This window comes from Aphelocoma coerulescens, chromosome 14 (assembly GCF_041296385.1).
Source record: "Aphelocoma coerulescens isolate FSJ_1873_10779 chromosome 14, UR_Acoe_1.0, whole genome shotgun sequence".
Lineage (NCBI taxonomy): Eukaryota > Metazoa > Chordata > Aves > Passeriformes > Corvidae > Aphelocoma > Aphelocoma coerulescens.
In genome coordinates, this window is record NC_091028.1 from 15,517,326 (window position 1) to 15,531,159 (window position 13,834).

Below are 13,834 nucleotides of genomic sequence, written 5' to 3' on the forward strand. Positions count from 1 at the left end.
TTCCTCATAACTGTACAAAAATTCATTTCAGAAAGTACTACCCCTGTGGATTTTAACACTGTTGGGCTGTTAAAGGGAAAATTATACAGTGAAAAAGCAGAAGACAATACAAAGACCCCAAATTCTTCTAATTATAGCTAGAATATTTTGCCTAATAGGATTAGAGTTATTAGTGAAAGTTGCAGGATCTCTGCTTTAATTAGCATTATTGAAAATGAATGTATAGGTATGATCAAATAAGGTGACCTGTCTGTGGATAAAAGATGGATGTTACTGGTCCCATTTCTGATGGATACATAGTAGGGCCCAGGACAGTGAGGTCCAGCTCGCCTTATTTTCTCCACATTTAAAAGGTATTACAAGAAGCAACTTGTGTTAGTAGGAAGATGGATCAGATAACCTAATCTATCTTAACCTGTTTCAGTGCTGTGATGCTGCCCTGGGAATCAACTGGGGTGCTGCTGCAGCAAAATGAGCATCTCCTCACCCCCAGCCAACGTCAAGGGGTACATTCAGTAAGCAGGTGCCACGTCCATCTTCTTAAAAGGTTGTGTGCTTGCTAATGTTAGTCCTAAGTGCATAGCTTCATTAATTACAACCTTAGTAATGATGGATTTAGGGACAGAACTTCCAGAAAGGGGGTGTTATTTAGGTATTCAAGGCCAGATACTGTGTCAACAAACTATTACTGCCTTGCCTACCAGTTAGCTTGCAGGAGAGTTCAAGCAACTGACTCAGGACTTTTATTTCTGAAGAATATAAAGTTAATGTCATCATTTTCTTCTAAATTATTCTAAAGCATCTCCTGACTAGGGTGATAAATTGGAAAATGACAGTATTTACTGGAAGGGGAGTAAGAGAAGGTTCAGCAAGTACAGGACAGAGTGTACACTGGTTGAATCCAGTCCATTACAAATTCTGCAGAAGGCAGAGGCATTTTAGGACAACCTGTTTTTGCAAGTAAAATTTATGGCTAGGAATGACATATTGTGCAATCATTGGGATACTTCTTGACAGGAGTTATATGGGCCTTGGCATCTAATACAAGAGTACCAGTTGAGATGTCTGCCTACCTGCTGGACTGAGCTGCAGATGAATTTTTTTATGAAACTCCCTCAAAACGGTAGTTTGCCAGTTTGACCTCCAAAAACAAAGGATTCTAGTTAAGGCAGATTCTCCTTTCCATAGCAACTTTAACTTAAGCTGTGAAAGAAAGGGTTTGCTCTCCAGACTTGAAAAAAGAGTTGACCTAATCCTTTCTTTAGCTGAACAGCCTGAAGTTTTAACAAATTCCAGTCTGCCTTCTGGTGATGAAGAGTAAAGAGAATGAAGCACCAGTTAATTTTTCAAACACTTACTCTGAAGAATTATTAGGCTGTGTAGCATTTTAAGGCATCTCAAATAATTTGATGCTGTTACTTCCTGGTTTCTCAGTTAAGCAAGTGGATACTCATTTGAGTTACTTGAGAGTACTTGAACCTTTTTAAAGTTGTTTCTTTGCATTTTCCTTCAGATGTAAACTGGAACTCCTGTTGTTATTTCAGTTTAGTGTAAATCTTCTGTAATTTTAGGGCTGTTCTTTTGAAATAATCTATGTCTTACAGTATATGCTTAGGACAGAGTTGTGCCTATAACACAGACAGTAAATTTAGACTGCTCATTTCCATGGCTGTTTATTCACCTGATGCGTCAGAGCATCAGTACCTTCATTAGTCACATGCACTTTAGCAATTCAAAAAACTCAAATGCTAGTTTAATGACAAACAGTGAGCTTAAGCTTCCATCCAAACCCCTTGGTTCTGCACGTTTTGGCTGGGCTCAGCTGACGCATCCTTACACTGGTGTATCAGGATTAGGGTAGGGAGCCTGTAGTTAGACTTTTTTCTATGAAGAATTAAGCAGTGTGTGCAATCATGTTAATATTTTCTTTCACTTTTTTTTATGCAATCCCCCTTTTCCTAGGCTAAAGGAGTTTTGTTTTGTGTCTTCCTGGCAGCAGTAAATTTGCAAAGCTCCCACTGACAGAACAATGGCATTTTACTGGTTACTTCCCACATGAGGCATTCCCAGGAAATAATTATATGGGAATAGAGACCTTTGTGGACCAGAGCCATAAATGGTAGTGAGAAACTGGGCCAGCCAGTACCTGTCATACTGATTCACTCTTCTTATTTTCTTGTACTTTCTCATCTGCTTGTACTTTTTTCACTCTTATAAGTGCATTCCAGGGAGAGGGACTGTCAGTCTGTTCTGCACAGGAACAGTTCTAACTTACTTTTCAAGTAGACAGGAATTATTTATTTGTCATTGTTTATTAGAGCTTGGAGAGTTTTAAATGAGTTGCTGAGCTCAGAAATGAGATTTCATTGATTTCTCCCACTTTAAAAGGAAATTATACACAAATGCCTGTTTCAAATTTGCCTTCTTTTGCCACTATTATTGTCAGGCTGGAGTAGGTTGTCCTTAAAGTGCTGAGGACTCTGCTTAGGTAGTGTCCAGTACAGTGTGGCTCTTGTCCAAGCTTGGTCTCACTGGTACTTCCAGCCTGAAGGATGAAGGGCTCCCCTAACTTCCCTGAAGAGAACGTGTCAACAGCCCGGTAAAATCAAAGGACTGAAAGGGAGCCAAAACAACTGGTAGCCCATGAAAGGAAAATTAATTTCACTTTACTTCCATTCATGAGGCACCTGTGAAAGAGAAATACCCCTCAAACTTAGGAGACTTGTAGATACTTTCTTTTACTAAAGTTGGGGTTCTGTCCATAATGTAAGAGTTAAAACCTAACACTAAAATTAAAATAATTGTTGAGAAAGCCAGTGTGCTGATTATGCTGCAAAGCTGACCATGTGAAAACACACAGTGAGGACACCAAAGCATCCTAAGCTTGTTCCCATAGTGATACCCTGAAGCGAGAGTTTTCAACCAGTCCATACATGGGAACCTGAGGAAGCCAACACTGGAATGTTTCACTCAGAGTTGTGTAATGGCATTCCAAACTTTGCATTTCACATCCACACCCTCTCCAAAGGAAGGGGGAAAAATGCTGACATAGAGGCTCTAGGCCACTCCTCTGCAGTTTGCAAAAAGGAGAAGGAGTAGTGGCACTTCTGCTTTCTCTTTGCTACTGTCCATTTGGAAACAAAACTTCCCCATAAGGGTACTATGACACGGGAACTTTCCTCCAGGGACAGCAGGCAGAGCAGGGACCAGAGAGGAAGGAGAGCAGCTGCATGGTGCAGTGACTGTATTCCCACTGGCATTCAGAAGCTCTGGAGGAACTGTGTCTGCTTGACTCTCCCAGACTGCCTTGATTTTGGCTGACCTTACACAAGGCACTGTCTTGAGTCACAATTGAGCTCACAGAATCCTCAAACCACCAGAGAACGCTGCTACAGATGAACAGAGTTTGAAATCCTGCTGCAGTTTGTCCTAATGTCAAAGTAATCTTTGTATCACACCTCACTCCTTAAAAAGTGTTACTTTTATTGACAAGTCAGTGGTTGAAGTGTAATAAATACTAGAGCAACCTTATCCATCATACATAATGGATCAGTTGGCTTTTTGGCCTCAGGAAATGTGTGAGCAAGTGACCACACCATTCACAGTCGTGCACACAAATCACCTGGATTGCAGTTCACAGCTTAAAGGATGTGATTACACATCACAGTTTAAAGGGTGGGTTATGAAACTTCATCATGGGATTTCAGGTATATTGGCTTAGAAATCTTCCTTAACTTTTCCTGGTGTCGCAATGTACGGCCTTGTTTATGGGCAAGGCCCATAGGAGGCAGATGGATCTGGAAAAGAAAATCCCACCAGTTAGGTGCATATTGGGAAGAAAAAGGCAGCATGTATACAAACTAAGTTTCACTGAGTTTTAAATAGTTTCTTCACACTTTGGAGAGGGTAACTCTATTGTCTCAAGCTGGGTTTTTAGATTTCTAGGAGGAGCACTCTCTGAGGAGTGATTAGTGGTGTAACTTTCAGGCCCTAATTTTTGTGTTTATTAAAATCCTATACATTTTAGGCCTTAATAAAATCCTAGATATGCTAGGCCTTAGTAACTTTGTTTTGCAGTTTGATATCAGACTGCAATGATACTTAATGAAATAGGTTTGCTGACAACGTTCCAGAAGAGTAAGAACTAGAAACCCTAAAAATTCTTGAGTAGATGTCTTGAATCACTATGTGATTTATTCATACCTACTTAACAAGTCACAAAATAACCCCAAACTGTATGCATTGAAAGCCTGCCTTCTTACTCTCATGATTATATATATGGCACATTAAAATGCACAATCAATGTCATTGACTCCATAAGCAGAAGGAGCAATAGGTGACAGACTCTTTCTTTGATTGACAAAGTCTTTATATTTCATAAGACTGTTCGTGGGAATCATGCAGCTGTAACCCCCCTAAATGACTGAAAAATGTAGGTGGTGGCAGTCAGGTGTTACTGTTGCTGAGGCTGTCATCCTGCAAGATGGGTGTTTAGGTGCAAATAGTAGTACAAGCACTGACTAAAGCAGCAGTAGAGATTTCTATATTCATTGGTCAGAGAAGACTGGCTAAATATTCAGAGGCCTTGGGAATTTAGCTCATGAAACTCCACTTAGGCTTTGACTCCTTGTTTTGAGAAGAAATCCTCCAATTTACAGTGAAAGATAGAGAACATCTCAATGTACATTTGGCTCTGCTTTATTTAAATGCCAACTCATCTAAAAATGCAGTGCAGTGAGAGTGATGTAAACTGATGGTTTTGTTGTACAGGGAAAGCTCAGTGGGTATCAGTGAAGACTTTGTATTTATACTCACAGGTCTCGGGTAGGGGATGTTATAGTGAAGTCCAATTTCTATTCTTGCCTCACATTCTTCCATGCACTGCTTAATCAGCTTTGGATCTGTTACCTATGATCATACAAACAAGCGTTTTATACAAGTACAGTAATTAGCAATTGGAAGCTCAAGTGTAAATGATGCACAGCACGTGGCTTTCCTTAGCTTATTTTGGCAATGCCAAGGATACAATGATTCTATTTTTCACATCCATAAAAGGTAACATTGATATTTCCTTGACTCAACAGTTCTGGGCTTGATGGTGCTGAATGTTAAGGCCCAGAAGTTGTCAGGACTGAGGCTAAAGATGGAGGTTTTTACCCAAACATGGTATTTTCTCTGTAAAAAGACAATACACATGTAAACTACTACTACAACTATGAAAAAACCACACTCGCTGATTTGTCACTCTGCAAGGTCACTAGAGGAGAAAGGAAAGACACTGCTTGGTGCACATTCTGTTATCATCCTATCCAGAAACTCCCTCTGAAGTCAGAAATGGGGTGTGAATTATGACTTAAATTCATTTTTTGATTTTGCATTACTTCAATTTAGTCCCAGACCAGTATGGGATATAAATAAGTGTTGTGATCTTGAATTACAAGAAGGGCCTTTGATTACCAGGGTTTGAAATTTCTTCCTTAAGAAAAAAATTAAAGTGCTTCTTTTAAAAGAAGTGCCAGTAATTGCTGCTTTGAGAAGAAAAAAAGAAGCTGCTGAGCTCTGTTTGCCATTGCATGGGTAATGATACACTTAGCTAACTTTGTAAAGATCAAAAGCTGCTTCAATTACACAGGCAGTATCTTTGGAATTTCATTTTTTCTTGGCACTTTTTTACTGAAAAAAGACCTTTTAGACTTCTACAGTAGTTAATGAAGAGCTGAAATGGTTTGAGTTTTCTCAGGGATGAAATTTAAACTGTAACCCAAATATGCCAGCATTTAAGGTGAATGAAATTTTGGGAATTCAAGCCTTATATTCCTATCTTAACATCCAACCACAGAGTGCTAAGAGCAAGAGAAGAGTCATTCGGAAATTCAAAACCATGAGGACACTCACATTTTTGTTTTTTCGGAATAATGTTCTGGCTTCATTTCTAATGTACTCTTTCTCTCTCATGGTTTCCTCTATCTGTCCTGATGCCGACTGCCAGGTTTTGGCTATTTGCAAAACCTTGCGGTAAAGGCCAAGAACTTCTTGTCGAGTTGCTGGTGTCATCTATAAAGACAAGACAAACCCCCCAACATATGCAAGAACATCTGAGATGCCAAAAGGCCAGCAAGCAGGACATTTTTTCACACCATTAAATTAGTTTAAAAATATTTCCGCCATCCAAAGATATGCTGAGCTATATGAAAAAACCCTGAAATAGCTGTAAACAATAATTAGCTGTTGAAAGCTGAAGACTCAGTCCAGCAAAGTATTTATACAGATACTTAAATCTGTCTCCATTCAAACAACTTCAGCTCTTGCTTAAAGTTAAGCACTTGGTTTAGTGCTTCGATGAATCAAGGCTGCTACAAGAATGCCTGGGTTCTGTTTCACTCATGTTTTGCAACAGACATTGGGCAAGTCACCAAAACTCTATGCATCCCCCTTCCTGAGACATTGTTGTACCAATGCTGACCCTATCTTTGCAAATCTGTGAATGAAATACATGATAAAACCACCACAACATTGCTGAAAACTTGTATAGGCTTCAGGGGCTGAGAAGCTTATTTGTGATACCATGACAGTAGGCAGTAATGATTCAGCTGGAGTCTGATGTGATGAAAAGGTGATGAAAGCTATTTTATCTAAGCACTCAGGAGAGGCAGACTAACTGTGGATTTAGAAAAGTTCTGAATGTCTTTATTTTCAGAGAGTTGTGTACCTGCTGAGCCTACTGAATCAGCCTCCAGGTATGATAAGACTATTTGTCAGAAGAAAGAATGAAATTTATTCTTGTTTTATGTAAATGAGTATTTTATCATATAAGTGGTTACACTATTTCATGACAGACCACAAATATCCCTGAGACAAATCCACTTCTGGATAACAACATTTCTGCCATGAATTAAATTAACAGAAGGGGCACTGCAGCTGTCAAAGGTACCTTACTGTCCCAAAGGAAGGTGCAGCAGCACTGCCAAGTAAGAACATGGATGCAATGAGGAACAAGTGTCAGGGACAGGACATTATCTGACTATCAGGATCCATCTGCCAGCCTGGAGCTCTAATTACTGTGGGTGAATCTACCCTGAAATCAGACCCGTGTGCTGGGAATGGACAGTTTGGAGCAGAGTAATTCAGACAGCCTCACCTTCCCTCTGGAGGGAGCGCTCTTCTGGCCACGAGGAAAAGCTGCTTCCTAATGCAGCACCCAAACATCGTGGGAAGTTTGGCAGCGTGCTATGGCTCAAATCCCTGCAGTCTGTGGCAATTCCTGGATTCTGGGTTGTACAAGAGGGGCTTGAGCCAAAGGCTTCTCAGGCTGTACTGTTCTCGAGCTGCTGCCTCCAGTACAGTGGCCAGAACAGGCCTCCTGTGGCTCCAGACACTCACATCCTCTTTCCCTCACCAAAGCTAGAATGACAGATACTAACCTGAACACAGGATTTGGCTCATGGTTCTTTTTCATTAGAAATCCTAGCTTTAACTGTTGCTGTGATCTAAAGACCCTTCATGGTTTCAAGAACTCTGTTTTCCTCTGATTCTTAAGAGAGAACATTTTTGTTTTGCTGTTTGTATTTTAACATGTTTAACCAATCATGTATTTTTCCCCCAGATAGGAAATTATTCTTCCTACACAGCAGAAAGTACTTCTAGTAAATGTTTATGGTATTTCTAGGAAATAAATTCCACAATAATGTAACGAGGTAGTCTCAGCTCATCAAACACTTTGGAGTAAGTGCTTTGCTTTATCCACTCTAGAGCTCCATTTCAGGCAATGAAATCAGTCAGACACGAAGGCACAGATGAACATGTATCTGAAAAATCACTGTGTCCCCCTGCTAGGTGCATATTTTGTACAGAAAAGAAACAGTTCAGTTACAAGCGTTAACCTAGAACCGAGCTGAGTCCCAAATCCTGGCCTCACCCCTCTGTTTTGATCTGAAGGTGTCACCTCTGAGAAGCTGGTAACAGCTTAGGTTTTAATGTAATCTATAAAGAAAATAAAAGGAACAATGCCGGGGTATGTTTAAATGTTTAAAATACAGATTTCAATTCTGATATGCATCAGACAATTACTAAGGTAACAACTTGGGACAGCACATGCCCTCTGTTCAGAGCTGACTACACCTGCTGCCCTTGGATTTTAAACATACCAATATAAAGATTTTATTGAAAAGTTTAGAACCAACAATTATTTCCCCCACTAGTTGCTTCCACTTCCCCCCCTACAACTTACTCTTTTGTTCTTTAACTTCTCCATGCTGGAATTGCTACAGAACTGTGTAGCCCCCCATCTAGGCATGGGCTGCACTTCTGCATTCTTGCTCTCCTTCCCACATATGCTGGATGATGTAAAAGACATGAAGCAGCTATTCCTGTATACTCGGCAACCAGCTGTTCCCAGGGCTCATTTAGTCAACAATTCTTAACATTACAGACCTGCTCATAAGCCATTTCTGCAAAGATACATAAATGAAGGTATGAGGAGCCCTTTACAGATCAAGGACCTCTGTCAATGACAGGAAAGGCTGAGAGCAAATAAGACAGAATTCAAAGCCTGGGTCAGATTCTGATCTGAGTGGGAGTATAAATAGGGAGTAATTCCACTGAGAGCAGAATTACTTCCAACTTAAAATGTTGTAAATGAGATTGGAATTTTTCCTTTGGTATAAACAGAGCCCACACTGACAGAAATGTAAGTGATGGTACAAGTCATGTATCAGGTGTAATTTCATCAAGTGACACTACTTGTATTAGTTTTGTGGGTGTGCAAAATGATTCTGAGTGGGATAGAAAGGAAGATAAGGGAGGCTTTCATGTCCTTGTAGTTACTCATCTTGCAACTTACATCTTTGGCATTTAAATCATAATTATATTTCACATCTCTGGAATGCTAAGTGGATGTTACACCACTTTCCCACTAACACCCATCTTGTGGTAGTCACACCCATTGTTTAACTTCTACCACCCTTCATTTTAGTGCAGAATGCAGCCCACAGAGGTTAACCACAGGCGTTTCTGTCAAAAAGTACACGGCTATTGTATTAGCTGAGCAAATTTCGGGTGTTTACTGCCACAAAGCAAACCAGGAGAGGTCAAAGGTAGGTGTGTCCGCAGAGCCGAGTCAGTGGGGAAAAGCGGGACCGCCGTTTGGAGCCCAGTGTCGGAACCGGGGCTGTGGAGGGAAGCCAAGCGCTGCCTCCCAACAAGCCCAGCTGGAGGCTGGGGCACAGCCCGGCGGCGCAGGCTGGGAACGCTCCCTCGGTCTCCACGAAACCCCTCCTACCCACGAGCACATCCAGCACCCGAAACATCCCATTGCCTCCAAACTCCGAAGGAGATTTGAGCAGTTAATGACTTACTGCAGGGTGAAGATGCAAACTTTTTTCACTGTTAATTAAAACAAATAGTCCCTTAGACTATAAAACGCAGGAAGTTTTTCTTTCAGGAAACAAATAAACATTCCTTTGGATTTTTAGATGGTTTACCCAAAAGTTCAATAATCTGAATGATCAATGAAACAGCAGTCTTATTTTACTATTTGCAGGCTTGTCTAGAATTTAAATTAAAAGTTCATATAAAAATAATAAAAGGAATCTGCCAACTGCACTATACAATGACCCCAACAGTGCAGTGTCAAAGCACAGCTCGGACAGAAGTCAGGCTGCACCAAGACTGACTGCAGATCCAGGAGCAGCTAAATCACAGGTGCTTTCCAGAGAGGGATGCTTGGCTGGGAACGCATGTCCAGCACTCCTCCTCTGCCCAGCTCCTTTGCTGAAGCTGTAAGCCTATTTTATTTCATCCTTTCTTCTCAAGTCAAGCATTAGCCACTCACTTTAAGCATAAAATCTGCCAGCAGTGAGTACATAGAGAGTTTTAGAAAATAAAGGGTGAAAGGAAGAGCCCATGGAAAAAAAAAGGATATTTTAAAACAATTGATCTCTTCTTTCAGATCCCAGCTAACTGGGGCACACGTTAGTACTACACACCTAGTGCTGGTGCTGAAACTGGATTTGCTCAGGGGAGGTGGGGAACAAAACCCTGCATGAAGTAATTTGAAAAGGCAGCTTTGAACTTCTCAGATGTAAAATGTTTTCTTTAGGAGCAATACAACTTGTATTTGACAGCTGGTTTGCTAGTGGTAAGGAGTCTAAAGACACAGTGACAAACTGCTGGGCTGACTGCCTTCCAAATTAAGCTGTGGTCACATCTCTGCTATGGAAGTAAATTATGTCGTTCAAGACCATGGTGTATCAACACTGTAGTAGGGAACACCACCATGTTCCATACTGTGTGCCCATAAGACAATCCAGCCTGTATCCCAACCCATAGCTGCTATTTTCAAATGCACTCTTTGGCTAATGTTTATTTAAATAGATGCAGAAAAGTTCACATATCTGGGGGTTTTTAAAGAGCTAAATGATGCCACTTAGCTAAAAAGTGACCTGCAGTCACTCTCCTGCTGCTAATGCAGCAGATAATCAATCATTCCTTTCAGAGCTCTCCACAGCAACAAGAGGTCAGTAATCCATATTCACCTTTCATGCAAGTCTGCCAAAATGAGTCTGTGGTTCCTAAGTCAGCAGTGGATTTGGGCTGTCATTTCCTTGACGGACAACAACTGAGACAATGAGTTCTGTGGCACAGGGGGCAGAGAAGGGGTCACAGATTCCTGTGATAGCTGGGTAGGTCACATGCCTTCCAGCAATATTAAGTTTCAAAATCTATTTTCCACAAAAGTAATTTTGTCTTCTTTTACTCAAATCAGTGACTCAGCGGCCTGTGACAGCACCCTGCAAATGCTGACCACACGTGGCTGCCTTATGTACCTGGCAAAGTGAAAACTTAATTTGATTTTCATTCTTGATGGAACATTCATAACTTTTTTTTAAGATTCAGAAAAAACCAAATCATAGCAAAGCATCGATCACAGCTAAAGTATTCCATCTCCACATGGTGAAAAATGACTAGAATGAAAGATCATGAATTTTTCCATGATGGTGTTACATCCTCATTTCTACCAGTGACACAAGCCTGTAAACTTCCAGACATTCCCATCAATTTGACTCAAAAATTTATTTCTCACTGTTTCCATCTACAAGCTGCAATCATAAATATATACAGATTTGGGGAAAAAGGATGAAGCTACTGAATCAAGATATTCAGTAATAGTATCTGAAAGCAGAGTGACTTTCACAGGGTTTAGAATTTTGTCATGCCAGTGTCTTTCTGCTGGCAAACTGAAGTGATCTGAAACCCTGATCTACACCTCTGAACCAGACTCCCTAAGTCATTGCACTCACATTGTTCATCAACTGGGATGGGAACTCTGCTGTTCTATCTGTGCCTCAGATTTCTGACTGAACTTGGATCTCTTTTAAGCTTGCTCTTGCATATGGACCAGTCTTTTGATCAGAAAAAGCAAACTGCATGCAAAGAGAATATAATTAAATAGTAAAAGCAAGGACATGGATTTTATCACTGTTTCCTATGTCAGTTCAAATAAGCCAATTTGCACAAAATTAGGATTCTACAACATTCTTTTCACTTGAATAAATGCAAGTGGAAACCCTTAACTAGTTCCTTTTGATCACTGAGTTTTCATTCTCTTGGTCTGAGGTGGTCGAGACATTATCTGATTTTAGCAGGACACACAGACTTGCTCTGGGAGTGTCTCCTGTGCTACAGGAGCCTCAGCAAGAACAGAAATGCTGACTTAGACTGTGGGAAGGGAGAAGGGAAACAAACAAAAAAACTGCTTTACTTATTTCTTTGTTTTCTCATGAAAAGCACACAGTGTCCAGGTAAAATCTAAAGCAATATGAACTTGTCTCTAGTCTTGTCAACAACTCTGTTGTTTATGCTTTCATACCATTTTCTCCTCCTGTGTGTTTAGTTCTCTGTTACTTACAAGCAGAGAAAGATTTTAATGCAGTGCAAGAAATTTAGCAGAGAAAATGAATTCTCAGCTATCCTTGGATGGCCTTGCTTATATAATATAGAAGCATACAGAAATATAACAACATGGACACAAGCTCCAGTATAGATTTATGCACCTTATTCATACCTTGGCTTCTAGCCAAATGCAACTGAATGCATGAATAGAAATATTTCCCAGCATTGGAAACACTCCCAAGCTTAAGAACAGGTATAAATATTAATGGTAGCAGAGACAAAATCCACTCTGACTTCCCTGACCCTTTTCTAACTTCATTCTGAGGGTCACTCAATGAAACTCATTGATAGACATGATTTTTAGTTGCTATTTGAGAACCACAGCAGGGCTGTGGGATGAAGGGCTATGGGACACAGAACCAGGCGAGTTGGGAAAGACCTTTGAGCCCATCGAGTCCAATCTGACACCAAGCACCGCCTTGTCAACCAGACCATGGCACTGCGTGCCACGTCCAGTCTTTCCTTAAACACCTCCAGGGATGGTGACTCCACCACCAAACTGGGCAGCCCATTCCCATGTCTGATCCCCTTTTCGGTGAAGTTCTTCCTAATGTCCAATCTAAACCTCCCTTGGCACAGCCTAAGACGCTGCCTTCTCCTCCTGTGGGCACTGTGGGCTGTGGGCACTGAGCGCTGTGGGTCACTGTGGGCTGTGGGTCACTGAGGGCTGTGGGTCACTGTGGGCTGTGGGTCACTGAGGGCTGTGGGTCACTGAGGGCTGTGGGTCACTGAGTGCTGTGGGTCACTGTGGGCTGTGGGTCACTGAGGGCTGTGGGTCACTGAGTGCTGTGGGTCACTGGGCGCTGTGGGTCACTGAACGCTGTGGGGCACTGAGCGCTGTGGGTCACTGAACGCTGTGGGCACTGAGAGCTGTGGGCACCGAGCGCTGTGGGTCACTGAGCGCTGTGGGTCACTGAGCGCTGTGGGCACTGAGCGCTGTGGGTCACTGCGGGCTGTGGGCATTGCGGGCTGTGGGTCACTGAGCGCTGTGGGCACCGAGCGCTGTGGGTCACTGAGCGCTGTGGGCACCGAGCGCTGTGGGCACTGAGTGCTGTGGGTCACTGAGCGCTGTGGGCACCGAGCGCTGTGGGTCACCGAGCGCTGTGGGCACCGAGCGCTGTGGGTCACCGAGCGCTGTGGGCACCGAGCGCTGTGGGCACTGAGTGCTGTGGGTCACTGAGCGCTGTGGGTCACTGAGCGCTGTGGGCACCGAGCGCTGTGGGCACTGAGCGCTGTGGGTCACTGAGCGCTGTGGGTCACTGAGCGCTGTGGGCACTGAGCGCTGTGGGTCACTGAGCGCTGTGGGGCACTGAGCGCTGTGGGTCACTGAGCCCTGTGGGCACCGAGCGCTGTGGGCACCGAGCGCTGTGGGCACCGAGCGCTGTGGGTCACTGAGCCCTGTGGGCACCGAGCGCTGTGGGCACCGAGCGCTGTGGGCACTGAGCGCTGTGGGCACCGAGCGCTGCCCGTCCCGCGGCCCCCACGGCCGCCGCCGCTGCCAAGAGGGCGCTGCCGCCCCGCCACGGGCTGGACCCGCGCAGCCACGAGAAGGCGCTGCCGGCACAGGTGCCCTTACGCCCCCTGGCGGCCGGGGCGGCCCTGCCCCCGCAGCCGGGCGGAACCAACGAGCGAAGCAGAGGGGGGTCGGCCCACCGCGAGCGCCTCCGGCCTCTCCCCTCCCTCCGCCCTCCCCGCGTGTACGCCCGCCTTGCCCCCCTCCCCGGTTTACCTTGGTGCAGTCGGGCCGCGGCCCCGCCCCGCCGGTGCCCCCGCTCCGGTGGGCGCGGGAGGCGCGAGCCGCCGCCTTCCCTGCCCTTACCGTGCGTGCGGCGTCGCGCGCCCCGCCCCCGTCACGGTACGTCACGGTACGTCACGGTACGTCACG

At 43.6% G+C, this 13,834-nt stretch overlaps 1 protein-coding gene across 3 annotated transcripts; it reads right to left on the reverse strand.

Annotated features, from left to right (window-relative positions):
• Positions 1-3,463: 3,463 nt before the first annotated feature.
• LYRM1 (LYR motif containing 1) lies at positions 3,464-13,817 on the reverse strand. 3 transcript variants are annotated; one of them, XM_069029397.1, is made up of 4 exons: positions 13,769-13,817; positions 5,896-6,054; positions 4,816-4,908; positions 3,464-3,797 (listed from the first exon to the last, which is right to left on the reverse strand). In XM_069029397.1, exons 2-4 carry the CDS (start codon positions 6,052-6,054, stop codon positions 3,681-3,683), a joined length of 369 nt encoding a protein of 122 aa, XP_068885498.1. In that variant the 5' UTR covers positions 13,769-13,817; the 3' UTR covers positions 3,464-3,680. The 3 variants fall into 3 exon arrangements, with proteins under 3 accessions (XP_068885498.1, XP_068885496.1, XP_068885497.1); XM_069029395.1 differs by having other exon boundaries at positions 13,679-13,781; XM_069029396.1 differs by lacking the exon at positions 13,769-13,817 and adding an exon at positions 7,139-7,909.
• Positions 13,818-13,834: the final 17 nt, after the last annotated feature.

Coding starts and splice junctions, on each gene's coding strand:
- LYRM1 (XM_069029397.1), bottom strand. CDS start 6,054: ATGACACCAGCAACTCGACAAGAAGTTCTTGGCCTTTACCGCAAGGTT. Junction 4,909..5,895: donor TATTCCGAAAAAACAAAAAT/GTGAGTGTCCTC, acceptor GTATGATCATAG/GTAACAGATCCAAAGCTGAT. Junction 3,798..4,815: donor ACATCCCCTACCCGAGACCT/GTGAGTATAAAT, acceptor TTTCTTTTCCAG/ATCCATCTGCCTCCTATGGG.